Source organism: Oryx dammah, unplaced genomic scaffold (assembly GCF_014754425.2).
Source record: "Oryx dammah isolate SB20612 unplaced genomic scaffold, SCBI_Odam_1.1 HiC_scaffold_9, whole genome shotgun sequence".
NCBI lineage: Eukaryota > Metazoa > Chordata > Mammalia > Artiodactyla > Bovidae > Oryx > Oryx dammah.
Genome location: NW_024070193.1, coordinates 9,261,958 through 9,289,335, shown reverse-complemented (window position 1 = coordinate 9,289,335; position 27,378 = coordinate 9,261,958). Strand labels below are relative to the sequence as shown.

General features: G+C 60.1%; 2 protein-coding genes across 4 annotated transcripts in view; both read left to right on the top strand.

Annotated features, from left to right (window-relative positions):
* The window catches only part of CELSR3 (cadherin EGF LAG seven-pass G-type receptor 3), a 34,763-nt gene extending 17,265 nt beyond the window's left edge, over window positions 1-17,498 (top strand). The window contains exons 10-35 of the mRNA XM_040247022.1: window positions 288-473; window positions 1,010-1,126; window positions 1,611-1,782; window positions 1,962-2,103; window positions 2,202-2,322; window positions 2,633-2,816; window positions 3,107-3,208; window positions 4,829-4,923; window positions 5,144-5,353; window positions 5,582-5,777; window positions 6,024-6,179; window positions 6,499-6,673; window positions 7,233-7,400; window positions 7,625-7,751; window positions 7,840-8,046; window positions 8,217-8,391; window positions 8,605-8,717; window positions 9,682-9,761; window positions 10,277-10,400; window positions 10,810-10,926; window positions 11,032-11,180; window positions 11,426-11,541; window positions 11,840-11,992; window positions 12,519-12,719; window positions 13,522-14,407; window positions 15,683-17,498. Of these exons, the coding sequence (XP_040102956.1) occupies window positions 288-473; window positions 1,010-1,126; window positions 1,611-1,782; window positions 1,962-2,103; window positions 2,202-2,322; window positions 2,633-2,816; window positions 3,107-3,208; window positions 4,829-4,923; window positions 5,144-5,353; window positions 5,582-5,777; window positions 6,024-6,179; window positions 6,499-6,673; window positions 7,233-7,400; window positions 7,625-7,751; window positions 7,840-8,046; window positions 8,217-8,391; window positions 8,605-8,717; window positions 9,682-9,761; window positions 10,277-10,400; window positions 10,810-10,926; window positions 11,032-11,180; window positions 11,426-11,541; window positions 11,840-11,992; window positions 12,519-12,719; window positions 13,522-14,407; window positions 15,683-15,710 (4,500 nt within the window). The 3' untranslated portion in view covers window positions 15,711-17,498. The remainder of the gene's footprint in view (window positions 1-287; window positions 474-1,009; window positions 1,127-1,610; window positions 1,783-1,961; window positions 2,104-2,201; window positions 2,323-2,632; window positions 2,817-3,106; window positions 3,209-4,828; window positions 4,924-5,143; window positions 5,354-5,581; window positions 5,778-6,023; window positions 6,180-6,498; window positions 6,674-7,232; window positions 7,401-7,624; window positions 7,752-7,839; window positions 8,047-8,216; window positions 8,392-8,604; window positions 8,718-9,681; window positions 9,762-10,276; window positions 10,401-10,809; window positions 10,927-11,031; window positions 11,181-11,425; window positions 11,542-11,839; window positions 11,993-12,518; window positions 12,720-13,521; window positions 14,408-15,682) is intronic.
* Window positions 17,499-18,449: 951 nt separating this feature from the next.
* The window catches only part of SLC26A6 (solute carrier family 26 member 6), a 10,907-nt gene continuing 1,978 nt past the window's right edge, over window positions 18,450-27,378 (top strand). For 2 of the 3 annotated variants that reach the window (XR_005722179.1, XM_040246949.1), the window contains exons 1-17: window positions 18,450-18,535; window positions 20,592-20,750; window positions 21,052-21,191; window positions 21,424-21,534; window positions 22,035-22,198; window positions 22,393-22,557; window positions 22,634-22,786; window positions 23,168-23,250; window positions 23,335-23,482; window positions 23,693-23,806; window positions 23,954-24,031; window positions 24,333-24,428; window positions 24,520-24,626; window positions 24,804-24,873; window positions 25,970-26,062; window positions 26,155-26,259; window positions 26,626-26,721. Coding sequence is in view for 2 of the 3 variants with exons in the window: in XM_040246949.1 (XP_040102883.1) it covers window positions 18,513-18,535; window positions 20,592-20,750; window positions 21,052-21,191; window positions 21,424-21,534; window positions 22,035-22,198; window positions 22,393-22,557; window positions 22,634-22,786; window positions 23,168-23,250; window positions 23,335-23,482; window positions 23,693-23,806; window positions 23,954-24,031; window positions 24,333-24,428; window positions 24,520-24,626; window positions 24,804-24,873; window positions 25,970-26,062; window positions 26,155-26,259; window positions 26,626-26,721 (1,905 nt within the window). In the remaining variant the exon portion in view is untranslated. Of the gene's footprint in view, window positions 18,536-19,052; window positions 20,400-20,591; window positions 20,751-21,051; window positions 21,192-21,423; window positions 21,535-22,034; window positions 22,199-22,392; window positions 22,558-22,633; window positions 22,787-23,167; window positions 23,251-23,334; window positions 23,483-23,692; window positions 23,807-23,953; window positions 24,032-24,332; window positions 24,429-24,519; window positions 24,627-24,803; window positions 24,874-25,969; window positions 26,063-26,154; window positions 26,260-26,625; window positions 26,722-27,378 lie in introns of those variants that run through there. The other variant, XM_040246950.1, reaches the window with a different exon arrangement.

Sequence of the window (27,378 nt, the reverse complement as noted above, 5' to 3'; positions counted from 1 at the left end):
TTGACCCTGCTCTCGACCTTGGCCCTTGACCCTTTTCCCCACTATCATATCCTCTGCAGGTGCAGGATCCCAGCCTAGCTCTCTCCTGCCACTTGCACTAATCCATGACCCCTGCCCCTTAACTTTACTATCAGAAGCATAGAGTGCCCTGGCACAGGGCCCTCCATGCCAAATATAGCCTGTCCCTCTTGTACTGACCTCTGCTCTTCGTGACCCCACCTCCTGACTCTCCCAGCCCCAGCCCAATGTGGGGCTCTGACCCCGGGGCTGTGCCTCTCTGCTTGCAGCTGGATCGGGGATTGCTGTCTGTAACAGTGACCAGGGCCTCAGGCCGGGCTGCCCACCTCCTCCTGGACCAGGTGATAGTCAGTGACGGCCGGTGGCATGATCTGCGGCTGGAGCTGCAGGAGGAGCCAGGTGGCCGGCGGGGCCACCATGTCCTCATGGTCTCCTTGGACTTCAGCCTCTTCCAGGTCTGACTTCTAACCCTGGGGTGGTCCATTCTCAGCCTTCCAACCAGACCCACCTCATCAGAATCCTCCTCAGTCCAGCTCCTCTTCTTCCATCCACTGCACATAGTCTGATGTCTCCTGAGTCCCCCTCCTCACGACCTTGCTCTAAGCCCATGCTGCTCCGCCCTCCTCATGTCAGGGAGGCTATGCAGATTTCTGGCCTGGTCTTGGGGTACCTCTGTAGCCAGCACTTTGCCAAACTTCTTCTGGTCTCCTGATCGTCCCAGCTCAAAATCATGGAATTTCAGGGTCTGTTCGGAGTCCAGGAGAGAGGGCCCAGACCGGAGCCCAGCTCTTGACTAAACCTTCCTGTCACTCATCCCCTGTGCTCCAGCAGGTCCTCTGTACGCAGGAACATCTCATGCCCAGACCAGCCCTCTGGTCCAGAGGTCCAGAGCATGGTGCCAGGCTAGGATAAGGCCAAGGCTGACACTGGGGTAGAGCAAGGGTTCATCGGTCCCCCTTCACACCCAGTGCTGACTGTCCGCTTCCCCCAGGACACTTTGGCGGTGGGGAGTGAGCTGCAGGGCCTGAAGGTAAAGCAACTCCATGTGGGAGGCTTGCCCCATGGCGCTGAAGAGGAGGCTCCTCAGGGTCTGGTTGGCTGTATCCAGGTGAGGGTCAGCATGCAAATATGAGGTGGAGCATTAGGGTGAATGGTCAGAGATCAGGGATGTCTTGAGACCCGAGATGCATCCACCTGGAGGTTGGTATAGGGGTAGTGGTGCCCAGAGCATCAAAAGCAGGTCAGGCCCTTCTGTGCTGCTGGAGGTGAGTCCAGCTTGGATCATCAAGGGCCATTAGAGGCCTGTGTCAAGGAGAGCATAATTAGGGTTCTCGTGGGGGCACTAAATGGGAGTATGGGATCAGGGTTTAGGGTACCCACTCCAGCATTCTTGTGTGGAGAATTCCATGGACAGAGGGCCCTGGAGGGCTACGGTGCATGGAGTCACAGAGTCGGACACAACTGAGCAACTAAGCACACTGGGGTTTGTAGGGAGATTGCATGTCAGGGGTCACCAGACCATGTGGGTGGCTCTGTTGGACTCGTGCTGAGGTGCTCTGACATGGGTCTCACCTTGCCGGTTATGCCCATAGGGAGTATGGCTTGGCTCCACGCCTTCAGGGTCCCCATCCCTGCTTCCCCCAAGCCACCGAGTGAATGTGGAACCTGGCTGTGTCGTGACCAACACCTGTGCCTCTGGGCCCTGCCCTGCCCATGCTGACTGCCGAGACCTCTGGCAAACCTTTTCCTGTACCTGCTGGCCAGGTGGGGCCTGGGTGGGGTGTACCTGCTGGCTAGGTGGAGCCTGGGTTGGCGCAGGGTGATCTGGGGCTCATGGTGAAGACTGGGGGACCTGGAGAGGAGGCAGGGGCTGAGAAGGACAAGTGCCTGCTTCCTCCCATGCTCTGTAGCCAGTGTCCTCAGCTCCCTGACCCAACCCACAGGTTACTATGGCCCAGGCTGTGTGGACGCCTGCCTCTTGAACCCCTGTCAGAACCAGGGGTCATGCCGGCATCTCCCGGGGGCCCCCCATGGCTATACCTGCGACTGTGTAGGTGGCTATTTCGGACACCACTGTGAACACAGGTAAGGGGCTGGGGGCTGAGGTGATGGAAAGAGCTGGAGAGGGTTAAGGAGGGTCACTGAGCTATGGTGGAGGCATCTCACCTGGTTCTTCACCCCAGGATGGACCAGCAGTGCCCACGGGGCTGGTGGGGGAGCCCGACGTGTGGCCCTTGCAACTGCGACGTCCACAAGGGCTTTGACCCCAACTGCAACAAGACAAATGGACAGTGTTACTGCAAGGTGCGCTGGCCCCTGACCTTTAACTGTGCTGCAGACATTCTCTGATTCTTACCCAGCTTGCTGACCTCTGCCACCTGACGCAGCCCCTGACCCCTTCCCCTACCCTACCCTGTGACCTAACTGCCACCTCTTGTCCTTGACATCTGACCCCTCCCTTATGTTTCCCTTGAGGCCCGTCTTCCTTCTGGCCTGTGAGCACTGTTCTCCCGACCCGTCGCCCTTGATTCCACCCACTCCCCAAGCCCTGACCTGAAATCCTCACCTTAAGCCCTGACCCCTGACCTCCGGCCCCTGACCCTTTCTCAAACAGGAGTTCCACTACCGACCGCGGGGCAGCGACTCATGCCTGCCGTGCGACTGCTACCCAGTAGGCTCCACCTCACGTTCCTGTGCCCCCCACAGTGGGCAGTGCCCCTGTCGCCCAGGAGCCCTTGGCCGCCAGTGCAACAGCTGTGACAGTCCTTTTGCAGAGGTGACAGCCAGCGGCTGCCGGGGTGAGCAGGCTCCACGTGCAGCAGGCTGGCTCTGGCATGTTGCCGCCAAGGCCCATGGCATGCTTGGCTCTCTGGGTAGGGGCTCTGGGTGGCTTCTTGCGCTGCCCAGGGGCTCCCACACTGGCCCCAAGTATTTTGATGGCCTGTCACAGAATCTGATGGGCCAGCTCCCCTGAGGCCAGCAGCACAGTGGGAGGCAGTGGGCCTGGGGTAGGTGAGGGGTCAGCAGATGTGGCCGTCCCTGGCCCCAGCCCCCAGGCTGCCTGCCTCACTATCTTCTTCCTCCCTAGTGCTCTATGATGCCTGCCCCAAGTCCCTGAGATCCGGTGTGTGGTGGCCGCAGACCAAGTTTGGCGTCTTAGCCTCAGTGCCCTGTCCTCGGGGGGCCCTAGGTGAGTACGCGGGGGACAGGCACATTGCTGAGGGTGGCGATCGGCCTGTCCTCTGACCACTAGGGCCACGTCTTTTCCTGAGTTGGTTGGCCTTGTTCCTGCCAAGAGGTGGGAGTAGGGTGGGGGGGCGGCATTGGTCCCTCATTACCTCTTTGGGGCTCTGGCTCCCTCCCCCTGACCCTCACTGAGCCTCCATCTGTTTCTCTTGGCTTCTGGCAGGATTGCGGGGTGCAGGTAAGGGGTTTGTGTTTGCTCAGGTGCGCTGCCCCCTCCCACTGCCAGAGCTTTTGCAGACCCCTCCTGCTGCCTGAAGTCCCTGCAGACCCCTCCCCACTGCCTGAGGTCTCTAAAAGCTCCTCCCAACTGCTTGAAGTCCCTGGAGGCCCTTCCCCCCACACACACTTCCTAAGGTCCTTGTAGACTCCTGCTCAGTTCCTCAGCTTCCTGCAGGGCTCTTTCTACTGCCCGAGGTCTTGAAAGACCTCTGCCCTCCATTGGAGGACCCCACAGACTCCTCTCTGTTGCCTGAGGTCCCCACAGAAGCCTCCACGCTGCTTGAGGTCCCTGCTGTGGCTGGACCAAAGTTGTCTGCGTGTGCATGCTCTTGTGTGTGTTTTCCTGTGCCTGTGCACGTGTCTATGTGTGTCTTTTGGGGACCCTTCCTGTCCCTCTTGCTGGTGGCAACAAGCTCTCTTAAGGGCCAGGTCAATTTCATTCAACTCTCATTCCAGTCTCACAGATTAGGGAGAGATGGCAGCAAAGTCTTTGGGGCAGTTGAATTTTGTACGGGAATTTTGATCCCCACCCTATTTTGGTTACAAAATTCTACTGGAAAACCTGGATGTCTCTCTGTGTGTGTGTGTGTGAAAGAGAGAGAGAGAGAGGGAGAGAGAGGGAGCATTGTGTGTCTGTGTGTTTGTCCTGGGTCACATAGCATCTACTTGTGTGTAGGTGTGAGCATTGGCTTGTGTGTTTGGTTGCACGCGTACACACACACACACACACACACACACACACACACAGGGTTTCCATGGTAGCTCAGCTGGTAAAGAATCCACCTGCAATGCAAGAGACCTGGTTTGATTTCTGAGTCGGGAAGATCCCCTGGAGAAAGGATAAGCTACCCACTCCAGTATTCTTGGGCTTCCCTGGTGGTTCAGTAGATAAAGAATCCGTTTGCAGTGTGGGAGACCTGGGTTCGATCCCTGGCTGGGAAAGATCTTCTGGAGGAGGGCATGGCAGCCAACTCTAGTATTCTGGCCTGGAAAAATCCCCAAGGACAGAGGAGCCCGGTGGCCTGCAGTCCACAGGGTCACAAAGAGTCAGACATGATTGAGCGACTAAGTGCAACATAGCACACACACACACACAGTCCCACCCTTGTGTTCTCCTTTATGTCACGGCTGTTCCAAATGGTCCCCAGACCTCTAGGAATTGACTGCTAAGTGCCTGGGGCCCATCTGGGCTGGGGATTGGGTCTTCTCCATCCAGGGGTGCAGCCATGGATGCCTACTCCCTGGTCCCTGCATCAGAGCTTCCCCTGGGGTAGAGAAGGGTGCTGTGGTTGCTCCTCAGTGAAGGGGTCCAGGCCCCAGGACTGACAGGGTTACCCACCTTCAGGTGCGGCCGTGCGGCTGTGCGATGAGGACCGGGGTTGGCTGGAGCCTGACCTCTTCAACTGTACCTCCCCCGCCTTCCGAGAACTCAATCTGCTGGTGAGACTGCCTGCACCTGGCCCTGCACACAAGACTGGGCCCAGCAGTGGCCCTGGCCCGTCTCCCCAGGCCCGTGGCGGGCCCTACACATTATGCCCCAGCCCTTGACATCCTGGGCTTTTCTGTGTGGCCCTTTAATCTGGCCAAACCCTTCTTTCCATGAGGCTTTTGAGAAGGGCCTAAGAGACCACAGAGTGACCGCTTCTTCTTTATCTGGCAGCTGGATGGTCTGGAGCTGAATAAGACCGTCCTGGACACGGTGGAGGCCAAGAAGCTGGCTCAGAGGCTGCGGGAAGTGACTGGCCACACCGACCACTACTTCAGCCAGGACGTCCGAGTCACTGCCCGCCTGCTGGCCCACCTGCTTGCCTTTGAGAGCCGCCAGCAGGGCTTCGGGCTAACAGCTACACAGGATGCCCACTTCAATGAGGTGGGGCCACACCCAGGGCTCTTAATTCCCTGGCCCCAGACTCCCGCCCCCCTGCTCAGGCCTCTCCTGCTCCCCGGGAAGTGAAGCTCACCGGCTCTTCCTCCCGCCTTGTCCACTCCAGACCTACTCCCTGCCTACTGGGGCCCCCCGAGCACCTGGCCAGACCCCTGAGGCACACCCTCACGTGTCCTCACCTGGCTGGACCCGCTTTCACCTCCCTCCTCCCAGAATCTGCTGTGGGCCGGCTCTGCACTGCTCGCTCCAGAGACCGGGGACTTGTGGGCCGCGCTGGGGCAGCGGGCCCCCGGGGGCTCCCCAGGCAGCGCCGGGCTGGTGCAGCGCCTGGAAGAGTACGCAGCCACGCTCGCGAGGAACATGGAACTCACGTACCTGAACCCCGTGGGGCTGGTGACACCCAACATCAGTATGTGGAGGGTGGGCTGGGGCAGGGGCTGTGAACTCAGACCTGGAGATCTGAGGGGCGGGGCTATGGATGGCAACATTAGTGGCTCAAGACTGTGCTTGGCAGGGACGCAGGCTCTGCACTGGTAGCCAGGAGGCCATATGGGTGGTGGGACTTGGGTCCAGAGTTGGGGGAGGTGGGAGGGGAAGACCCCTCAGCACAGGGTGGAGATCCTTGCTGGGTCTCACCCCTCTTCCTCCGGGGCAGTGCTCAGCATCGACCGCATGGAGCACCCCAGTCCCACCCGGGGGACCCGTCGCTACCCTCGTTACCACAGCAACCTTTTCCGGGGCCAGGATGCCTGGGACCCTCACACGCATGTGCTGCTGTCTTCCCAGGCCCCACGGCCGTCCCCTGCTGAAGGTGAGAGGTCACCCCTGGGCCGGGTCCTGTTTCCCTGCCCCAACCCCGCCCAAAGCGGAACCCCGCATGGCCCTCCTGTCACTTCTCACCTTGCCCAGACCCTCCCCCTCACCGCAAATGACCTCTCACAGGCCTGAATACTCCAGATTCAGCCCCAGGGGCCCGTGAGTTCTTCACTGGCACCTGCTCCCTGCACTCCCTGGTTCTGGTTCCTCAGGAAAGAGATTCCCATGCTTGATGCTGGCTCTGGGTCAGAGCTGGGTCTGTGGGTACTTGAGGGTCAGAGGTCACTGACAGCGGTTCCTCCCTCCTCTGGCAGTTCTGTACCCCAGCGGCAGCAGCATGGAGAATGCTACCACCTCGAGCGTGGCACCCCCACCAGCCCCTCCAGAGCCCGAGCTCGAGCCCGGGATCTCCATTGTCATCCTCCTGGTTTACCGCACCCTTGGGGGTCTGCTTCCTGCCCAGTTCCAGGCCGAGCGCCGGGGTGCCAGGTATGAGTAAAGTTACCCCCAGGCCTCTCACCCCTGGGCTGCCCGCATGCTGTGACCCAGCTTAGACTCCGCCCCCGCACTTATGGTGGACAAACAAGCAGGTTCACCATCATCCAGAGACGCACCTGGCCACACTCCAGCTCTGCGAGTCTCGTCTGTACCGGGCTCCACCGTGTCGATGTGTTTGGGGGACTAGATAGACACTGAGCCACAGCTGGGCCAGTCACAAAGGATACAGGAGCCAGCCAGGCAGGCAGACTGGCTGATGGAGATGGGCTGACCGAAGGGGCCAGCCAGGGGCATGCAGGGAGACACAGTCTACAGCTGCTTAGGCTGCAGGCTCCAATGTGGGCAATGGGTCCAAAGCCCCTCAGCTGTAATTCTGCAGAACCAGGCCATGGACTCCTGGTGTTGCGCTGCTCAGTGGAGGCTGAAGGGGTTCTCAGAAACAACACCCAGCCCGGGGCGCCCCAAGCTCTGGGCAAGGGAAGACAGGGAGGTGGGCAGTCAGAGCTTGGGAAGGCCGGCACCATCCAAGCCCGGGGGGGTGTCTCCTCAGGGTTCCCCAGAACCCAGTTATGAACTCCCCGGTGGTCAGCGTGGCTGTGTTCCATGGACGCAACTTCCTACGGGGTGTCCTGGAGTCCCCAATCAGCCTGGAGTTCCGCCTGCTACAGACAGCAAATCGCAGCAAGGCCATCTGTGTGCAGTGGGACCCGCCTGGCCCGTGAGGACCTCCACTCTGGAAACCCTTGGTCCCCCTGGTAGCCCCTGGGAGGCCCAGCCTGCCCCTGGGGGCCCCACCCATGCCCCTGTGCACCCAGACCCATGAGGAATGCGGCTCCCCAACTCCAGGCACCCACGGCCCCGCCCAGTGCGTCTCATAAACCCCTGCCTGGCGCCGGGCTCTCCCCCAAGGGGATGGTCGGTCTGACTGTGCTGTGGCCACAGGGCAGACCAGCACGGCTTATGGACCGCACGGGACTGTGAGCTGGTGCACAGGAACGGATCCCACGCACGGTGTCGCTGCAGCCGGACGGGCACCTTCGGGGTCCTCATGGATGCCTCCCCCCGTGAGGTGGGGCTGGGTTCAGGGAGCTGAAAGAGTGGGAGGCTCAAAGGGCAGGGGTGCCCGACAGCCCCTGTGACCCTCCCTGTCCCTGCAGCGGCTGGAGGGCGACCTGGAGCTGCTGGCGGTGTTCACCCACGTGGTCATGGCAGTGTCCGTGGCCGCACTGCTGCTGACCGCGGCCATCCTGCTGAGCCTGCGCAGCCTCAAGTCCAACATGCGGGGGATCCATGCCAACGTGGCTGCCGCCCTGGGGGTGGCTGAGCTCCTGTTCCTGCTGGGGATCCACAGGACCCAAAACCAGGTGCAGGGGCTGCATCGGGGGACCCGTGTCCTGCTGACCTCATGTGGCCCAGGAAGGCGGGGGGGTGCTTAGTCACTTTGGGGCGGGATGCTGGGGTGGGGTGCGGTGGTTGGGGGTTCAGAGGCAGGGTGAGGTGGACAGGTCCTGATGTCCCCCCCAACCCCCACCAGCTGCTGTGCACCGCGGTTGCCATCCTCCTGCACTACTTCTTCCTGGGCACCTTCGCGTGGCTGCTCGTGCAGGGCCTGCACCTCTACCGCATGCAGGTGGAGCCCCGCAACGTGGACCGCGGCGCCATGCGCTTCTACCACGGCCTGGGCTGGGGAGTGCCTGCCGTGCTGCTGGGTGAGGGCCTTGCTCCCTGGCCCATCCGGGCCTGTGACCCCTGACCTCCATCCATCACATGGGCTGACCCCTGCCCTTGACTGTGACCCCAGCCTCAGCCCCCCGTGCCACTTGTTCGGGAAGGAGCCTGCCTTGCTTCTCCCCGGGTACATGAGAGGGCTGGTTGGCAGCTCTGGAACACACCCCCTCCGTCCTGTCCCTTCTCTCCCGCAGGCCTGGCTGTTGGCCTGGATCCTGAGGGCTATGGGAACCCTGACTTCTGCTGGATCTCGATCCATGAGCCCCTCATCTGGAGCTTTGCCGGCCCTGTCATCCTTGTGCTTGTGGTGAGTACCATCTACTCAGTCCCGCCTTGTGCTCCCCTCGGTGGGATGGGGTGGGAGGTGGCCCTGCAGCGGGTTTGGTGGTATCGGCCGAGGGGTGCCAGGTGGCAGTCTGCAGGCTTCCTGGGCTCGGCCTCCTCTTCTGTTCCTGCCCAGCTGGCATGGAGATGGGAGATGTGGGGTCACAGACTTGGCTGCTCTCCCTACCTGTCTGTCTCTCCATCTCTATTTTTCCATCCCTCTCTACTTTCTTTTGATGGACTTCCTTTTGTTGGACTTTGCCAACAAGGGTCTGTCTAGTCAAGGCTAAGGTTTTTCCAGTAGTCATGTATGGATGTGAGAGTTGGACTATAAAGAAAGCTGAGAGTGGAAGAATGGATGCTTTTGAACTGTGGTGTTGAAGACTCTTGAGAGTCCCTTGGACTGCAAGATCCAAGCAGTCCATCCTAAAGGAAATCAGTCCTGAATATGCATTGGAAGGACTGATGCTGAAGCTGAAACTCCAATACTTTGGCCACCTGATGTGAAGAGCTGACTCATTTGAAAAGACCCTGATGCTGGGAAAGATTGAAGGCGGGAGGAGAAGGGGATGACAGAGGATGAGATGGCTGGATGGCATCACCGACTCAATGGACATGGGTTTGAGTAAACTCCAGAAGTTGGTGATGGACAGGGGGGCCTGGCATGCTGCAGTTCATGGGGTTGCAAAGAGTTGGACACGACTGAGCGACTGAACTGAACTGCTTCCCTATTTCTGACTTTTTCTATGATTCTAGGCTCCTCTGTTTCTCCTTGGTTTTGATCTTTGTATTATGTGTGTGTGTCTGTGTATATCTGTGTATATTTCTCACGGGTTCTGCCTCTCTGTGAGTCTCAGTGCCTTCTGTCCCTGTCTGTCTGTCTGTCTCTCACTCTCTCTATCTCTCTCTGCCCTGCACCTGATCCATATGTCTGGCTGTGGGTCCAGATGAATGGGACCATGTTTCTCCTCGCGGCCCGCATGTCCTGCTCCACTGGGCAGAGGGAGGCCAAGAAGACCTCTGTGCTGTGAGTTAGCTGGTTGGGGAAGTGGGGGATTCTCAGAATGGCAGCCCTCTCCTGGGTGGGGTTGGGGGGCTTCCCGGAGCACCCCTGGTTCAGACTGGGCTCCAGATTCTGGGTAGGGGGATGAAGTCACCCTTCATCCCCTAGCCAGCGGCCCCTCTCTGGTACCCTTGCCTTACTCTGGCCCCACACGTCCGTCTCCACCCTGCTGTCTCTCCAGTCTCCCAAGGCCTGGATGGCTCACTTTGCCCTTTGCCTTGCGTGTTTCCATGTGCTTGCCATGCTTTCTCTCCTGCCCCGCCTCCCAATTCCAGTCGGCTTTCCCCATGTCCCCTCGTGGCTCCCTGAGTACTCTCCTGGTTCTGTCTGTGGCCTCCAGACTCCCCTAGTGCCCTCCTGAGACCCCCACGTCTCTGTGTGAGTTCCTTTCCCTCCACATCCCTGTGTGTCCTCCCACGTCCCCCACGTGAGCCCCACGTGACCCTCGCGTGTCCTGTCCTTTCACGTTCCCGCGGCAGGACCCTTCGCAGCTCTTTTCTGCTCCTTCTACTGATCAGTGCCTCCTGGCTCTTTGGCCTCCTGGCGGTCAACCACAGCATCCTGGCCTTCCACTACCTCCACGCTGGACTCTGTGGGCTCCAGGTAACCCTGGCACCGCTTCCTTGACTCTGGGCCAGATGGGGCTTCAGTAGGGTGGGCCCTGGGGCCTGAACCCCAGGCCTGGAGCTGATGCCCACCCGATGATTGACAGCTGACTGATGCTGAGCCTGGACTGACCTTCAGCAGTGCTGAGGCTCCTGGCTGCTTGCTGGTGCACAATGACCTTCAGTGACTCCAGTCCCTCATGACTTCTCACTACTTCTGTTGCCTTTCCCTCACTCCCTTACTGGGTCCCCCCAGGGGCTCTGCACTGCCTCGCTCTCATCTGCAATGACTGATCCCACTTGCTGACCCTCAGTGACTTCCACTGGCCCTAGCTGACCCCCTCACAGCCCTGCTCTGACCTCTCATGGCCCTCACTGTCCCCTCTCTGATCCTCGCTGACCCGCAGGGCCTGGTGGTATTGCTGCTCTTCTGTGTCCTGAACGCAGATGCCCGGGCTGCCTGGACACCAGCCTGTTTGGGCAAGAAGGCAGCGCCCGAGGAGGCCAGGCCAGCGCCTGGGACGGTGAGGGGCCCCCCGGGCGGAGGAGTCGGGGTAGGGGACCCAGGAGGCCAGTGTTGGAGGCTTCCCCAGGGCTGGCTCACGCGCCTGTCCCCTCCACCGCCCCAGGGGCCTGGCGCCTACAACAACACGGCCCTCTTCGAGGAGAGCGGCCTCATCCGCATCACGCTCGGTGCCTCCACCGTCTCCTCGGTGAGCAGTGCTCGGTCTGGCCGGACCCAGGACCAAGACAGCCAGCGGGGCCGCAGCTACCTCAGGTGAGAGCAGGGGCGCCTCGTGCGGGGGCACACAGCCCGGGGCTGGCATTACCGGGTCCTCGGGCTGGCTCCACCCGTCTTGGCATCTGGGCCTCTGCTCTGCTGCCTCTCCCCCAGTGTCTTCTGCACACACCCAGGGGCACCTTCAGAGCCATACTGTGTGCTGCGGGCTGGGTATTCACAGGGGCCCCGCCTCCAAAGCACCCCGTCACATCCCTCTTTGATGGGGACTCCTGCGTTTCCAGGGACAATGTCCTGGTTCGACACGGCTCGGCTGCTGACCACACCGACCATGGCCTCCAGGCTCACGCTGGCCCCACTGACCTGGACGTGGCCATGTTCCATCGAGATGCTGGTGGAGGTGGGGGCCTGGGGCCAGGGAGGAGGGACTCAGAGGGTCTTTCCCCCGCTGCCCTTTCTTCTGCCCCCAGATGGGAGTGGCAGCTGACAGGGCCGGGGCAAGCTCCCCCAGGGTCGCAGCTCCAGGAAGCCCCTACCCAGCCAGCCCCGGTTCTCCTGGCCATGACCCAGCCCTCCTGTTCCTGCCCCCTACTCCAAGCTTGCCCTGAGTTCCCAGAGCCTCCCTCCAGAACCCCACGGCCTCACCTCCCCGGGCCACTGCCGTGTGTTCCTCCTGACCTTCCCCACTCCCGGCGCAGACTCCGACTCTGACAGCGACCTGTCCTTGGAGGAGGAGAGAAGTCTGTCCATCCCATCCTCAGAAAGTGAGGACAATGGCCGGACGCGGGGCCGTTTCCAGCGTCCACTCCGCCGGGCAGCCCAGAGCGAGAGGCTCCTTACCCACCCCAAAGGTAATAGGACTCCTCTGACCCCATGCATGACCAAGAGATACCCCATATTCCACTTGGGTGTGAACCCAGGAGCCCCGCTAGCCCCTGAAGATTCCTGGGACTGACTTTGGGGTCATTGGGTGCCCCCACACCTCTCCCCATCCAGCCTCCCAGCAGAGCTCTGCTGGCTAGAGACCCAGAAGGGGCCCAGGCAACAGACGAGCAAGGTCAGGGACGTTACAGGGTGACATGTCATCCCTCCTCTTCCCTGAGGGTTGGGGTTCAGCCTGGTCTTCCTGACCCCTCAGTCATCAGGTTCCCCCACCACTAGTCTCTGTCTGCCTCCAGTCAAGAGTAGGGGGAGCTTATCAGTGCCTCAGTCCCTGGATGGTTCCATGGATCTCCGAAAGACATCCTCCCATTCCTACCGCTGCTAAATCAGAAAAGCCCAGATCTCAGGTGTCATTGGGGTTAGGGGGCCACTGAGTCCAGATCGCGGGGTTGCCGGACCCTGCGGTGACTCTTGTAATCTACCCCGGCTCAGCAGACGTGGACGGCAATGACCTCCTGTCCTACTGGCCAGCCCTGGGGGAGTGCGAGGCTGCTCCCTGCGCTCTGCAGACCTGGGGCTCTGAAAGGCGCCTGGGGCTGGACACCAGCAAGGACGCAGCCAACAACAACCAGCCCGACCTGGCCCTGACCAGTGGGGATGAAACATCCTTGGGTGGGGCCCAGCGCCAGAGAAAAGGTATGGAGCCCTCAGGGTTTCCCTGGCGATCCGGTGGTTAAGGCTTCACCTTCCAATGCAGGGAGTGTGCAGGTTTGATCCCTGGTTGGGGAAGCTAAGATCCTACATACCCTGGCCGAAAAACCAAAACAGAACAAAAGACTGACTTTAGCCTGTGCTCCAGGGACCCTGGGAAGTGGCCAAGCCCTGAGCCAGAGGATTTCATCCTCTTAATCCAAACAGCCTCACAGGGACCCTGAGGGCTTGTCTCCCTTACATGCGGGGTTCTGCTCCGCTATGCTGCTTCACGGTTCCACAGGACAGCCCCATTCTGGCCTGAGACTTGCTTGCCCCACAGAGACCCCAGGGGCCACTCTTGCCTTAACTCAAGGGATTCCTCCCTGTCCCCCTGGAAGGTTTCTTCCCCCCAGTTGTCCAGGGGTCCCAAGGGGTTGTTCCTGACCCAGCTCAAGGGGGTCTCTGCCTCTACTCCTGGGGGACTGCTCCTGCCCCAACCCTGGGGATCCCTGTCCCTTTGACCCTGACCTGGGGGCTGCTCCTCCTCTGATCTTGGGGGATGGTTTGCCCCTGCCCCCACAGCAAGGGGCAGTAACCCTCCTGAGACCACGGGTTACTGCCACCTTACTCTAACCCCTGTCCTGCAGCCTCTCTGCGATTCCCAGGAGCGGCCTCTGTACCCTCTCCCCAAATGGTTTCTGCCCCCAAATCTGTGTCGCAGGGATCCCAGACGCTGCTGTGTCCTAGCCCCAGGGGAGTTCCTGGCCCCCAGACACACGCTGTCCCCCACGTGTTCCTCCCGCAGGCATCCTGAAGAACCGGTTGCAGTACCCACTGGTGCCACAGACTCGGGGCGCCCCTGAATTGTCCTGGTGCCGTGCAGCCACCTTGGGCCACCGTGCTGTGCCGGCTGCCTCCTACGGTCGCATCTGTGCTGGGGGCACTGGCAGCCTGTCACAGCCCGCCAGCCGCTACTCTTCCCGAGAACAGCTGGATTTGCTCCTGCGGCGGCAGCTGAGCCGCGAGCGGCTGGAGGAGGCCCCCGCCCCGGTCCTGCATCCCCTGAGCCGGCCTGGTTCCCAGGAACACCTGGACGCCATGCCAGGCCGCCCGGAGCCCAGGGATCGGGGAAGCACCCTACCACGGCGGCAGCCACCCAGGGACCACCCTGGTGCCACAGCAGGCCGCTTCGGGTCACGGGATGTGCTGGACCGAGGGGCACCCTGCGAGTGGCTGAGCACGTTGCCCCCGCCCCGTGGTGCCCGGGACCTTGACCCACAGCCCCCGCCTCTGCCCCTGTCTCCCCAGCGGCAACTCTCAAGGGACCCCCTCTTGCCATCCCGGCCCCTGGACTCTCTGTCCAAGCGATCGAACTCAGGGGAGCGGCTGGACCACACACCTAGCCGGCACCCCTCACGAGAAGGCCTTGGGCCACCCCCGCAGCTGCTCAGAGTCCGGGAAGCGCCCACCAGCGGCCCTAGCCACGGCCCCTCCACAGAGCAGCTGGACATCCTCTCCTCCATCCTTGCCTCCTTCACCTCCTCGGCTCTCTCCTCCTCCGTGCAGTCCTCAGGCACGCCCTCGGGCCCTCATACCACTGCCACCCCTTCTGCCACTGCCTCTGCGCTCGGACCCTCCACGCCACACTCCACCACCTCCCACAGCATCTCGGAGCTGTCACCCGACTCAGAGTAAGTGGCGTCCAGCCACCTGCTCACACCCTCGTCAGTTTAGGGCAAGCTCCCATGCACCCTGCCATATATTCCGCCACCAGATGGGGTCAGGTTTGGCAGAGAGCGTGAGCTGCCCTGGACTTGGCACAGCCAGGGAGCCACAGGCTGAGGGCAGAATTCTGGCAGTGAGCAGGGTGATAAGCAGGAACTGGGTGGCTGCGTGACCTGGGCCTCCACCTCCTAGATGCAGGAGGCGAGTCAGGTGCCTTCCAAAGGGCTTGAGCTCCTGGAGAGAGGAGGGCAAGAGGTAGCCTGGAATGTGAAAGGGGAAGGGAGGAGTCTCTGCTTGGGAACTTTGCTTAGGGTGGAGTGTGGATAAGGAGAAGTTAGACATAGGGTCAGGCTGTGGAACTTCAGTTTGAGAGTGAATCATTCATTCTCTTGCTCACTCAGTTGATAGGCAGCTCCTCCAGCCTGGAGGCACTGTGGGGTGGGCCACACAGGAATTGAGCTGGGACCTGGTGCATCTCGGGCGTTTGTGGGGTAGAGGATGAGACTGGGTACAGGAGTCAGAGAGGGAGTGGGGAGGAGCCAGAAAGGACCAAGCCTTGGAAGCCAAAAGCGGAACTGAGTTTTAAGGGGGAGGAACACCTAGGCCAGGTTCTATGGAGGTCCGTAGGGTAACAAAAGGCTTTGGAGGGAAGGAGACCCTGGGACTGGGGAAGGAACCATCAGAACCTGAGCAGAGATGGGGGGAGGGGAGACAGGAAGGAGAGGGTGCAGGAGGAGATCTGAGGTGCCCAAGGCTCTGGAAGGATGCAGGGGTGGGGATGAGGGAGCTGGGAGCACCCTGGGCCCTCCTGCAGCCTAGCCTTGGGGTCTGACTGTTGGGGAGGGCTGGGAGGACTGAGCAGGGGTTCAGGCTCTGGACTCACACTTGACCTCTCTGAGCCTGTTTCATCATCTGCAAAATAGGCCTGCGGTAGCAAACTTGTTGAGGTGCAGAGATTTGGGAGGGTTTTTTTTTGGTCAGGTGTTTAACAGAACCTGTACATAGTAGGTGCTCACTCAGTGCTTAAGAGAAAAGACATAGGTGGCTAGTCAAAGGGCCTGGCTGGTGAGACTGGGTTCCAGAATGGGTGAAGGGCTCTAAGAACCGCAGACTGGACATAAGGAGGCTGGGGACTGAGAGGCAAAGGTGATGGGGGAGGCGGCCCGGGTCAGGTATGGTGGGGTGTCCAGGGGGACCTGACTCTCAGCAACCACCTTCAGTCTCCACATTCAACTCTGCAGAGTTCCCAGAAGTGAGGGTCACTCCTGAGGAGCGGCTGAGCAGAAGAGGACCATCCGGGTTGATGGAGAGGATCTGGGCTAACAAAAGAGACTCCGGGACTTGAGGGCCAATCCCCGGGCAGCCTCCCACAGCCCCGCCCCCAGCTCTCCCTGTCGCTGCAGCACCGACTGTCCATGCTCATCTTCGAGCGTGTGCAAGCGTCTGTGAGCGTGTGCAAGCGTGTAACAGGCACGGGGAGTGAGGGAGCTGGGGGGAGGACTTTTATACGTTTTGTACCTTTGTAACCAGAGAGATATGCTTATGTTATTTTTCAGCTTTTCTGTCTCCCGGGGTTCTGAGGCTGGGCTGGGAGGGGGAGGGGGACAGAGGGGAAAGAAGTACAGAGTTTGGGCCCATTTGGGTCCCTGGCAAATTATTGGCTCTTTCCTCTCATCTTAACGGGGAGGATTCAGACAGGAGAGGTAAATGCACCCCTCACCCCCCTATTCCCTGGTTGATCTGCATACTGTCGGGGCCCCAAGTGCAGAATTAATCTTTGCTTTTGCTTGGATGTCCCACAGGACACACTTTGGGGACTTGGGGTGGGGGGTGGTCTTGAAAACAGGGGTCCTCTGACCTCCTCGCAGGGGCTCGCTCTTGCTGCCCCTCCCCGTGGATGTGTGTGTTTATTATGCGGAGTCCCTGCCACTTACTGCCTTATGTCCCAGGACTGATGCTGTGGGGCGCTGGTGGATCAGCAGATGTCATGTTTACAGATCTAGGCTTCCCTTCTCCCACAGGGAGAGGCTCAGGCCTCTATTCAGACATTCCTGCAGAGGGTGGACAGAGTCCTCGCAGCCCCTGCCCCTGCCGTGCACAAATGTCGTGGTGCCATTGGGTTCCCTGACACTGCCCCCTGCTAGAACTTATTCTGAAGGGGATGTCGGAGGGGGAGCAAAGGGAGCAAAAACAAGAGAATTAAAGACTCAGAATGTAGGTGCCACTGCCTCCCATGTTTACAGGAGCCTCCCTGGCCCCAGGCACCAGGCTGCAGGAAGTGACTCAGTTCCATCGCTCCTTGATTCCCTTGTAAAGGGAAAAACGACTGTTAGGACCCAGTTCACAAACTCTCACTTTTATTACTTCCTCTGATGTCCAGAACTGGGGGCTTTGACATTTTGTTACTTTGTTAACAGGTCAAGAGTTTAAAACAGTTTTTACACTTTGTTTACAGTTTAAAACTTTGTGAACTTTTACAATTTGTTTACAGTTGAGAATGTGTTTTTTTTTTTTTTCCCTTTGTTTACAAGTGAACGGTAAAGAAAGTGGGAGAGGGGCTTGGAGGACCCACCTGTGAGGACCTTGAATCTGGTCATCTTGAGGGGTTTCTAACCCCCTAGTCATTCCAGGCCAAAGGTCAGCCCTGAGTCCCCTATTGAACAGAAGGCCCAGTGGTAAGAGTAGGCATCTTCTTACCTACCACTGGGAACAGCGGCCGTGCAGGGCTGTGGAGGGTCTGTGCCGACACCCACCTCCTTCACGCATACTCTTGGGAGGCAGTTTTCAAGGAGATTAAAAGTTCTACTTTACTGACTGGTGCCAAATGCCGCCAGCCAGGACCCCAGCTCTCCTTACCCAGAGTGACCCCAGCCCTTGAAGGGTTGAAGGGTCTGCTGCGGGGAGAGGGGGTTGTCCTTGCTATGTCCTAGGTTCTGTAGTTGCCCCTCTCTGGGAGGGGGAGTCCCCCCTCCAGCCCAGTGGCTCCTTTTCTTGTCTGTGTAAATTGTTCCGTGAAGCGGCGCTCTGTTTTGCGAATAAACTTCTATAGAAAATGGTTATTGCCTCATTCTGTTTGGGGGTGGGGGATGGGGTTGGAGGGTGGCTATGAATGATTTCCCGGGGTTGACCTTGGGGAGAAATCTGAGCACTGCCCCCTCCTCCTCCCCGAGAATATTCGGCTATTTTTAGCTCATTTCATTGAAGATCTGGACCAGGTTGCGATCTCATCCTGAATTCTGTCCCATCGACTTGAAGCCGGGCTTGAAGTATGAGCACAGGATAAGGCCCCGTCAAGGTGGCAACTTGATGGCTTCCTAAGTCTGCCTGGCCTGCCGCCCTGACTAGACATTTGCTCTGGCTCTCAATCCGCCCCTAGGAACTGCCCTCAGACCATTGACACCACTGACCCCTAGCTGTCGGGACATCCCGTTCAACAGGAACCCAGGCAGAAGCCTTTCGACCTCATGTGCTTCCTTTGGGGAGGGTGGTCGGGGGTGGGGGTGGGGGGCGGAGCTTGCAAACTTTTAGGTCTGAGTGTCCAGCGTTGAAGGGAGTCCTTGAGCCCCTCGGGTCTTAGAGACATGACAAGTCTCAGGGGCAAAGCCTGAGGGTGGCCCCACGGACCCGGACACCCCACGGCGAGCTAAGGCTCTGGTCATCAGCCGCGCCCCTAGACACTCTGCTCCCCACCCCGAGGGCATCCTCCGCAAGAAGCCAGGACCTGGTGTCAACCCCATACCACTCAGAAACTAGCTCAGGTCCTTAATCCCTCTTAGTCCCACAACCCGCTCAGGCAAGAGAGTTAGTTAGTCGGGCCACGAGGAGAAGCCAGAGCCAAGTCACAGGGGAAGGAAAGGGTTAAATCTCCCTCCTTAGGGTTCGCTGAGCCGGCGGAGCGTCCCTTAAGCCCCGCCCCGGCACGCTGATTGGCCCAAGCCTTCCCCGTTCTGCCCGGTGATTGGTCGCTTGAAGTGAGCCTCAGGCCTCGCCTCTGTCCCGGTCCCGCCTCTCGGGCTGTAGCGGCCTCTTGCCCGAGCTTGGGAGGTACTGCCTCTCGGATGCCCATCAGCCATGGGGCTGTCGGAAGCGCCGGGGTGAGTGCAGGGCGCGGCCTCAGTTCCTCGTGTTCGAGTGCCCGAGGGGCGGACCACCCGTTGGCCCCCGAGCAGGCGCCCGGCTTGGGTTAGTTAGGAAAGGGGAGGGAGTACCACCGAGTTCCGAGCAGGCATTTCCCGCCTACCGCGCCTCTGTTTACCGCTTTGTGGGTTTTCTGCAGGCGGCTACCCAACCGTAGCGAGGGATGGGGCGGGAGCCCGCGCGACCCCAGCCCCTATAGGCTTCGAGGAAAGCCACTCCAGCGCCGTCCGAGGGCTAGCCAGGAGCCGCCAGGAGGCGGCTGTGTGCGGAGGAGCTCCGGCCCAGGAGGTGCGCCGGTGCGGCGCGTTGGGGCCCTGGACGTGGCTGCAAGAGTGTCCATAGCGGGGGCTTGAGTACACCCAGCGATGCAATTGGTCCGGGAATGAGAGCTCCGGCCCTTCTGGGCGCCTGGCCCTCCTAGGGGGAGGGGCCAAAGAGTTAGGCCCCGCCCTCCAAGCGCGGGTTCGGCGGCGCGGGGGAGGGGGGCGAGGGGGCGGGAGTGGGCGCCCTTTAAGACCTCGAGTGACTCACGAAGGAGGGGCGAGGGGGGCTCAAAGATCTCTGTGAGTCGGCCATGCCAATAGTCTCAGGATGGTCCTTGCACCCACTCCACTCCCTCCTTCCACCGGGACATCCAGGTTAGAGGCCCTTTCCAGGTGAGCTCCTGCCCGCCCGCTGGGAACCTTACCGTAGGTCAGAGCTTTTCACAGGTCAGAAATTTCCTGACAGGTTAAGGCTTTCCCCCTGAAGAGGGGAGCTACTCTCCAGGTAAGCTTTCCCCCTCTGAGATCCCTTCCTAGGTGAGCGCTTTCCCCACAAAGAGCTTACCTTAGGTGAGAAGTCCCTCCTGATCAGAAGTTCCCTGGCAGGTGAAAACTTTCCCCCAGGTAAGCGCTCTCTCTAAGAGCTCCTATTCCCAAGGGAGAACTATTTCTGGGACAGCTTCTCCCAGGTGAGAGCGCACCCAGGTAAAATCTCCTTCCCCATGCCTGTGAGTTCAGTCGACGATCATTCATGGCCTACTCTGCGACCCCATGGACTGTAGCCCACCAGCCTCCTCTCCTCTGTCCATGGGATTCTCAGGGATCGCACCTGTGTCTCCTGAATTGCAGGCGGGTTTTTTTGTTTGTTTGTTTTACCACTGAGCCGTAAGGGACCCCTAAGAACTCCCTCCCCCCCACCCAGATCTCCTTTTCCAGTGAGATCATTCCCTTTATTCAGATGGTAGCCACTGGGCAGATCAGAGATTCTCCCCAGGACAGACCTCACCTAGTTGGTGAAAACTTACCTGTCAGGGAAGAGATCCTATTAGGCGAGATCCTCCCAGAGATCATCTTCTCAAGTGAGATTGTCCCCCATTAATAAGGGAGCGTCCCTTTCCAGGCTCGAAACTCTTCCCTCCTGGTGAGAACCAAGCCCCTGGGTTCCCCATGATGGGGCCTCAGTTGTCTGCCACCTGGACCGTGTGACCGGAGCCCTGCGGGCAGTCTTAGCCCTGGTGCTTTGCTTTCCTTGGAGCCGCCTCCTCCTACAGAGAGGCTTGCCTGCTGTGCTGGATTCCTCCTCCCGTGTCTGCACTCTCAGACAACACGCACTGGGCTCGTGGGGCGGCTGGATAAGGACTCAGACTGGTGGGGATTGGCTGGGGGAGAGCAGGGGTTGGGGGAGGAGACTGGGAGGAGCAGTCAGCCTGCAAGCTAGATTGGCGAACACCAAAGGCTGGGCAGCCACACCTGGGCCGAAGTGTGGCTTATGCTCATCCTGCTGTCTCTTTGTGGGGGACTTTGGCCCAGCGAGCGTCTTCCACTAGCCAAAGTTCAGGTACTGCCCCTGCCTGGGCGTGGGCCTTGGGGCCTGCAAGAGGCAGCTAGGGGGTTGGACCTGTCTAGATCTTGAGACCTAGAAAAGCCAGGTGGGGCATCCTCTAGTCCCGGGTGGAGGTATAGGGGTGGCTGGGCCAGGTTGTGCCCTCACTGTTTCTGGCCTCACCACCCCCACCCCTGCACCCATCAGAGAGAGGGACACGCAGGCACTGCTGTCCAGGATGCAGGCCATGGAGCTGAGGCGGCGAGACTACCGTGTGGAGCGGCCGCTGCTGAACCAAGAACAGCTGGAGGAGCTGGGGAGCCGGAGCCCAGCACCAGTGACGCTCCAGTGGCGAACCTGGTTTCGGTAAGGTTGACGGTGGGCCCTGGCCAGAACCGAGGGAGCCCCTGCCTCTGATACCTACTTGGGCTTGGGCTTGGTGGCTCAGTGGGTGAAGAATCTGCCTGCAATGCTGGAGACCCAGGTTCAATTCCCAGGGTCGTGAAGATCCCCTGGAGAAGGAAATGGCAACCCACTCAAGTATTCTTGCCTGGAAAAATCCCGTGGACAGAGGAACCTGGTGGGCTGCAGTCTTTGGGGGGTCACAAAGAGAAGGACACGACTGAGCAACTAAACCAGCACCTAATACCTACCCTGGTGTCCCCAGGTGCTCCCGTGCGCGGGCCCAAGCCCTTCTGCTTCAATACCTCCCGGTTTTGGCCTGGCTCCCCCAGTATTCTGTGCGTGACTGGCTTCTGGGTGACTTGTTGTCTGGCCTGAGTGTGGCCATTATGCAGCTACCACAGGGTAAGCCGCACTTGACCTGGAGACTGTACCCTCAACCCTTGGATAGTGATCCTGACCCTTCAAGGCCTTAGCCTGTGGTCTGTGCACCCCACCCCCACCTCAACCCCCACCTTCCCCAGGCCAAAAGCATGACTCGTGCCCATGGGACTATGGTGCATGACCCAAGGGCAGCATTTCTGCGTCCTTTCAAGCCCCTGACCTCAAGTCTACATCGCTACCATTCCACCTCTAGGCCTGGCCTATGCCCTCCTGGCTGGACTGCCCCCCGTGTACGGCCTCTACAGCTCCTTCTACCCTGTCTTTGTTTATTTCCTGTTTGGCACTTCCCGGCACATCTCTGTGGGTGAGTGGAGCCAGGCCTAGCCTTGCGGGAGCATGCCCACATTCCCCATGGGGGCAGGGAGAGGGGGCACTGAGCAAGACAGAGGGAGGGAGGCATTGGTGTGGGCATTCTAGGTAGGACTGGGCCTCTGACCATGAAGACACAGATTCAGATGATCAGAGGCCCTGACCCAGGAGGATGTGGTGGGTGAAGCTACTCACGGGGCCCAGACTTGGCACAAGCCTGGAAGCCTGAGTCAGGCCATGCGCCCTTCCCCCTTCCACTTTTCACTAGGGGAGCCGTCCTGAGCCCATGGACAGCCTGGGCAAGGGAAATGATGCTAGGCACCCTCAAGAGCCTTGGAACTTGGGGTGCATACCTGACCGTCAGCACTGCCCTCCATTAGCATAGTCTGGGGACATTTGTCTAGAACTGGTGTCTCCTGGTCGCTCCCTTAAGACCCAGAATCCAGGGCAAGCCGTGTTCTCCCCTCTTCAGACCACCCTGCTCTGCCCCTGCAGGCACCTTTGCCGTCATGTCCGTGATGGTGGGCAGTGTGATGGAATCGCTGGCTCCGGACGACGCCTTCCTACTGGGCTTGAACTCCACAGTCAATGTGACAGCCAGAGACGATACCCGGGTGCAGCTGGCCTCCACTCTCAGTGTCCTTGTTGGCCTCTTCCAGGTGCAGAGCCATCAGGAGTACACGCCGCTGACTGAGAATCCTGCCCCGAACCCCCACCCCACCCCATCTGACAGTTTTCTCCGAGTGTCTGACCATCACTTCCCCCTCATCGCTCATGATCTCACCTGCCCTGGGCTCTGCCCCGGCCCCCGCTAGGACCCTCACCTCCCCTGATTGTCCCGTGCACCCCACAGGTGGGGCTGGGCATGGTCCACTTCGGCTTCGTGGTCACCTACCTATCAGAGCCTCTGGTCCGAGCCTACACCACGGCCGCGTCTGTGCACGTGTTTATCTCTCAACTCAAGTATGTGTTTGGCCTCCATCTAAGCAGCCGCTCTGGACCGCTGTCCCTCATCTATGTGAGTGAGGGCGAGGAGGAGGGGCGGGTGGATGGGCCCGGACCGGGAGGGCTGGCCGTGACCCTGCCCCCTTCAGACAGTACTGGAGGTCTGCTGGAAGCTGCCCCAGACGGTGGTCGGTACCGTGATCACTGCCATAGTGGCGGGAGTGGTGCTCGTGCTGGTGAAGCTGCTGAATGAAAAGCTACGGCGACATCTGCCCATGCCACTCCCTGGGGAGCTGCTCACGGTTGGAATTCCGGGGGCCCCTCAGGGGTGGGCATGGGGTGGGGGGTGACGTGGGGTAGGGGGGTGGTGGCAGACTGGGGGAAGGGTAAGTGAGGAGAGTCCCTGCCTTGTGGGCACCCCCCAGGTATTTAGAAACTAGCTGGAGTGGGGATTGAAGATGCGGTGGTGGGGAGGGGGGAACCCCAGCAGACCGCTCCTGGCAGCATCTCCCTTTTCTCAAAACGGTGGTGTGCTACTCTCAGCCTATCGCTGCCTTCTCCCCACCCCTCTGAAGGCTTCTCTTCAGGCTTCTCTCTTTACCTGCCAAGTCGTTTCTCTGATTTCTCCCCCTCTTCACGGTGGCGGTGCCAGGCCCTCCCCTGACCCTGTCCTCTCCCCGCAGCTCATCGGGGCCACAGGCATCTCCTACGGCGTGGGCCTGCAGCAGGCATTTGGGGTGGACATCGTGGGCAAAATCCCCGCGGGGTGAGCTCCGGCCCCTGTGGGGTCAGGGAGGATTGGGCGGCCAGGCCCAGAATCTTCCTTTGGCCTCACCGATGCCCCTCACAGGCTGGTGCCCCCGAAGGCCCCCCACCCCCAGCTGTTCACAAAGCTTCTGGGCAATGCCTTTGCCATCGCTGTGGTCGGGTTCGCCATCGCCATCTCGCTGGGCAAGATCTTCGCCTTGAGGCACGGCTACCGGGTGTATAGCAACCAGGTCTGGGGAATGGGATGCGGGAGGGGTTGGGGGGATGGAGTACCAGGCGGGAGATAGGGAAAGAGCACACAGATGTGTGGGGGCCGCGTGGGGGACTCGGGACATTGGCCGAGTCTTTGTGGCTGCAAAGTGAGCATGGAGGTGGGGGTGCATAGGCCTGGACACCCCACACCGCTAGTGACGTGTGCTCGCTCCTCACTCCCCGCTCAGGAGCTGGTGGCTCTCGGCCTCAGTAACCTCCTTGGGGGCATCTTCCAGTGCTTCCCTGTGAGCTGCTCTATGTCTCGGAGCCTGGTGCAGGAGAGCACCGGGGGCAACACCCAGGTGGGCATAGGTGTGCCTCTGCACGTGCTGCTTTGCTGGGTGGTCCTCCCCTGGCTCACCCTCCCCCAGCTCCCTCTTTTCCCCCCGGCTCTCCCCACTTCTCCCCTGCACTCCAGCCCACCCGCCCTGCTTATACCCACTCCACAGGTGGCTGGAGCTGTCTCCTCCTTCTTCATCCTCATTATCATCGTCAAACTGGGAGAACTCTTCCAAGACCTGCCCAAGGTGAGCCCCTAGCCCACCCAGCCAGGCTCGAGGGCCTGGGCCAGGCCAGGAACTCAGAGCAGTCCATCAGGTCCCAGGAGATGGCGAGGGATACAGGGTCAGGCTGGAAATCTCTGGGTAGAGATTTGGAGTGGAGGGGCAGGAGTAAAAACTTTTGAGCATCAGAGCGCAGGCGTTAGGTTCCGAGGGAAGGTGACTGGTGTCATTGAGGGTCCTACCAGGCGCTCCAGGACAGTCTGGCTCATCCGGGGGAGCAGCCAGCACCTCTCACTAGCCCCTGGTGGCCCTCCTCGTCCCCTAGGCGGTCCTGGCCGCTGTGGTCATCGTGAACTTGAAGGGCATGGTGATGCAATTCACCGACGTGTTCTCCCTCTGGAAGGCCAATCGAATGGATCTGGTGAGACGCCTGGGACGCTGGGGACGGGGTCAGGGCCCTCAGCCCCAGTGACTCTGCTGGAGCCTGTGGACTGCGACCCTTCTGTTTGCAGCTCATCTGGGTGGTGACCTTTGTGGCCACCATCCTGCTGAATCTGGACCTTGGCCTGGCAGTGGCAGTAGTATTCTCCCTGATGCTCGTGGTGGTCCGCACCCAGATGTAAGTCACCCCTTTGATGTCATCCCCCCCATTCCAGCTGGCAAGGGGATGAGGTCCCCACTGGCTTCCTCCAGCTTTCCCACATCTTGTGGCGGGAGGAGACCCCAGGCTCCTCAGAAAGCCCCCATTGCCCCCTCTCCTAACACCCCCTTCTTGCGGCACTGTCTCCTTCTACAGGCCCCACTACTCTGTCCTGGGGCAGGTGCCAGACACTGATATTTACAGAGACCTGGCAGAGTACTCAGGGGTGAGCAGCAAGGGCTAAGCCGGGGGGTGACGCGGATGGGGAGAGATGGGGCAAATGGGATCATCCCTTATCAGCACCTTCCATGCCTGGCACGGGCAAGGGAGTGGGGTGGGGTGCTAACGGTGCTTTGGTCCTTGAAATTTCAAGAGAGGAATTTGGGGTCCCCCTACACATACACTCAGAGTGTGGGCCTTGGGGCCCAGGGGTGGGAATCCGTCTCGGAGGCAGCAGTACAAGCCCCGTCCTGCAGAAGAGGCCTGGGTCAGGAATGCAGAGGGGTAGGATCCAGGGCACCAGGATGTAGGGAAAGTTGTTTCCGGATTTGATCAATGGGGTTACTGTCCTTTACCTCCTGAGAAGCTTCACGCCAAGCTCTGAGAACAAAGGCGGGGGCTCTGGAATCAAACCAGCTCATTTCCTCTCATGAAGACTTGAAGGTTGAGCCCAGTACATGAAGCAGAGTGGCAGGGTGGGGGATATGCGTGGAAGAGTTCAGCTGGATGGCAAGGGAGGTGGGGGAAGGGGGGTTGGGGTGGGCAGGGACATGGTTCAGGCCCAAAGGCCAGGCAGAGACCTGGAGTGTCCTGAGAGGTGTGGGAGCCGGGGAAGCCTTGGCTGGGCTAGCAGCTGTGGAGGAGCTCTGTCTGCATGCAGGAAACAGCCCCCCCAGTGCTAGGGTTGGACACCCAAGCAGAAGCTGAGAGCCACTGAAACCTGGCCTGGCTGCAAGGCTTTCAGGATCTTAGTTCCCAGGCCAGGAATCAAACCCATGCCCCTGCAGTGCAAATGTGGAGTCTTAACCACTGGGCCACCAGGGAACTCCCCCGGCCTGGGTATTGGCAGAAGGACAGGGGGATGGGGTGGGAGAGGTTGAGGGACCCCTGGAGGAGGAAGAAGAAGCTCTGACAGACCCTGCTGAGGGGTCAGGATGACCTCATCAGCTCCAGGGCATGGGCCACAGGCTGGGCCTTGTGTTGGCTGGGGAGCAGAGGGCTGGGGTGGCAGGTATCGGGGCACACGGGGAGGAAAGAAAGGAGGGCACGATTCAGCTAGGAGAGACGAGGGCTCAGCTACCCCCAACCTGACCTGTCCCCAGGCCAGGGAGGTCCCAGGCGTGAAGGTCTTCCGCTCCTCAGCCACCGTGTACTTTGCCAACGCCGAGCTCTACAGTGACTCATTGAAGCAGAGGGTGAGGCCTGAGGTCCGCGGGGCGAGAGCGAGGGGCAGAGGGTCCCTCCTCTCTTGCAACCTGCACATCCCTTGCACTGTCCTTCGCTGCAGTGCGGTGTGGATGTGGACTACCTCCTCTCCCAGAAGAAGAAGCTGCTCCGGAAGCAAGAGCTGAAGCTGAAGCGACTGCAGAAGGAGAATAAGCTCCCCAAACAGGCAGGACCCTCCGACCCTTCCCAGCCTGCCTCCTGGCTGCTCACCCTCATTCTTCAGCCCTTCTCCTTGCTCCCTGATGCCCCCAGGGACCCTGCTTTCCTCCCCTGGCAGGTTAGGGCTCTAGGGGGAGTCTGATTTTTTCTCCCGCCTCCTAAGCCAGTGGTGGCATGAACCATCACGGTCCTCTTCCCATAGTGGGTCACAACCCCACAGCCTTCAGCCTGGCTGCTCCAGGTCCCAAGCTTCAGTTCCTGGTCCACCTACCCACCTGCAGAAAGCCAGGGGACAACGCCAGGCCTGCCCAGCCTGATTGTCACCTCACATCTCAGACACCTCTTTCCTGGCCCACCCCCTTTCCTGGCCTAGGCTGCTGCCTCCAAGGGCACGTCCATCTCCATCAATGTCAACACTACTGTCGTGGACATCGAGAGCAACAATGATGTGGAGGGCTCCAAGGCCAAGGTGAGACTGGAGGGAGGGGGCAGCTTCAGGGATCAGGGTGCCCAGGTGATCCCGGGAGGAAGTCCTTGGACCTGCCAGCTGTGGGTTCACGGTTGTCATGCCAGTGGCAGGAGGAGGGGAGTGATGGATCCGACACTCTGCAGGGAGACCTCTCATGATAGGCCATAGACTTCTGCCTGGGGCTCTCCAGTCTGTAATCTGATGCTTGGACAAAGACCTTGAATTCGTGGATCCCGCAAGACTCCAGTCTGTGCTCATGGGCAGCGGGGAAGGGGCATGTGAGGAAAATCTGGGGTCAAAGGGGACGCCAATCTCACGTAGAGACTGGTAGATGTCAAGCAGGATGTCTGTGTGAGCACGTGTGGCCGTGTGTCTCTTCTGCTTTGCTCCAGCACCCCCTACCCACTGCACTCTGGTCCCTTGAGGATGGGGCATGGTCTCCTGATCCCCTTCCTTCTTTTTTTTCTTTAAATAATTTTTATTTGCTTATTTATTTTACTTTTGGTCCTGCTGGTTCTTTGTTGCTGTGCGGACTTCTCTAGCTGCGGAGAGCGGGGGCTCCTCTCTGATGCGGTGCACAGGCTTCTCACTGCGGCGCTTCTGTAGCTGCGGAGAGCAGGGGCTCCTCTCTGTTGCAGTGTGCAGGCTTCTCACTGT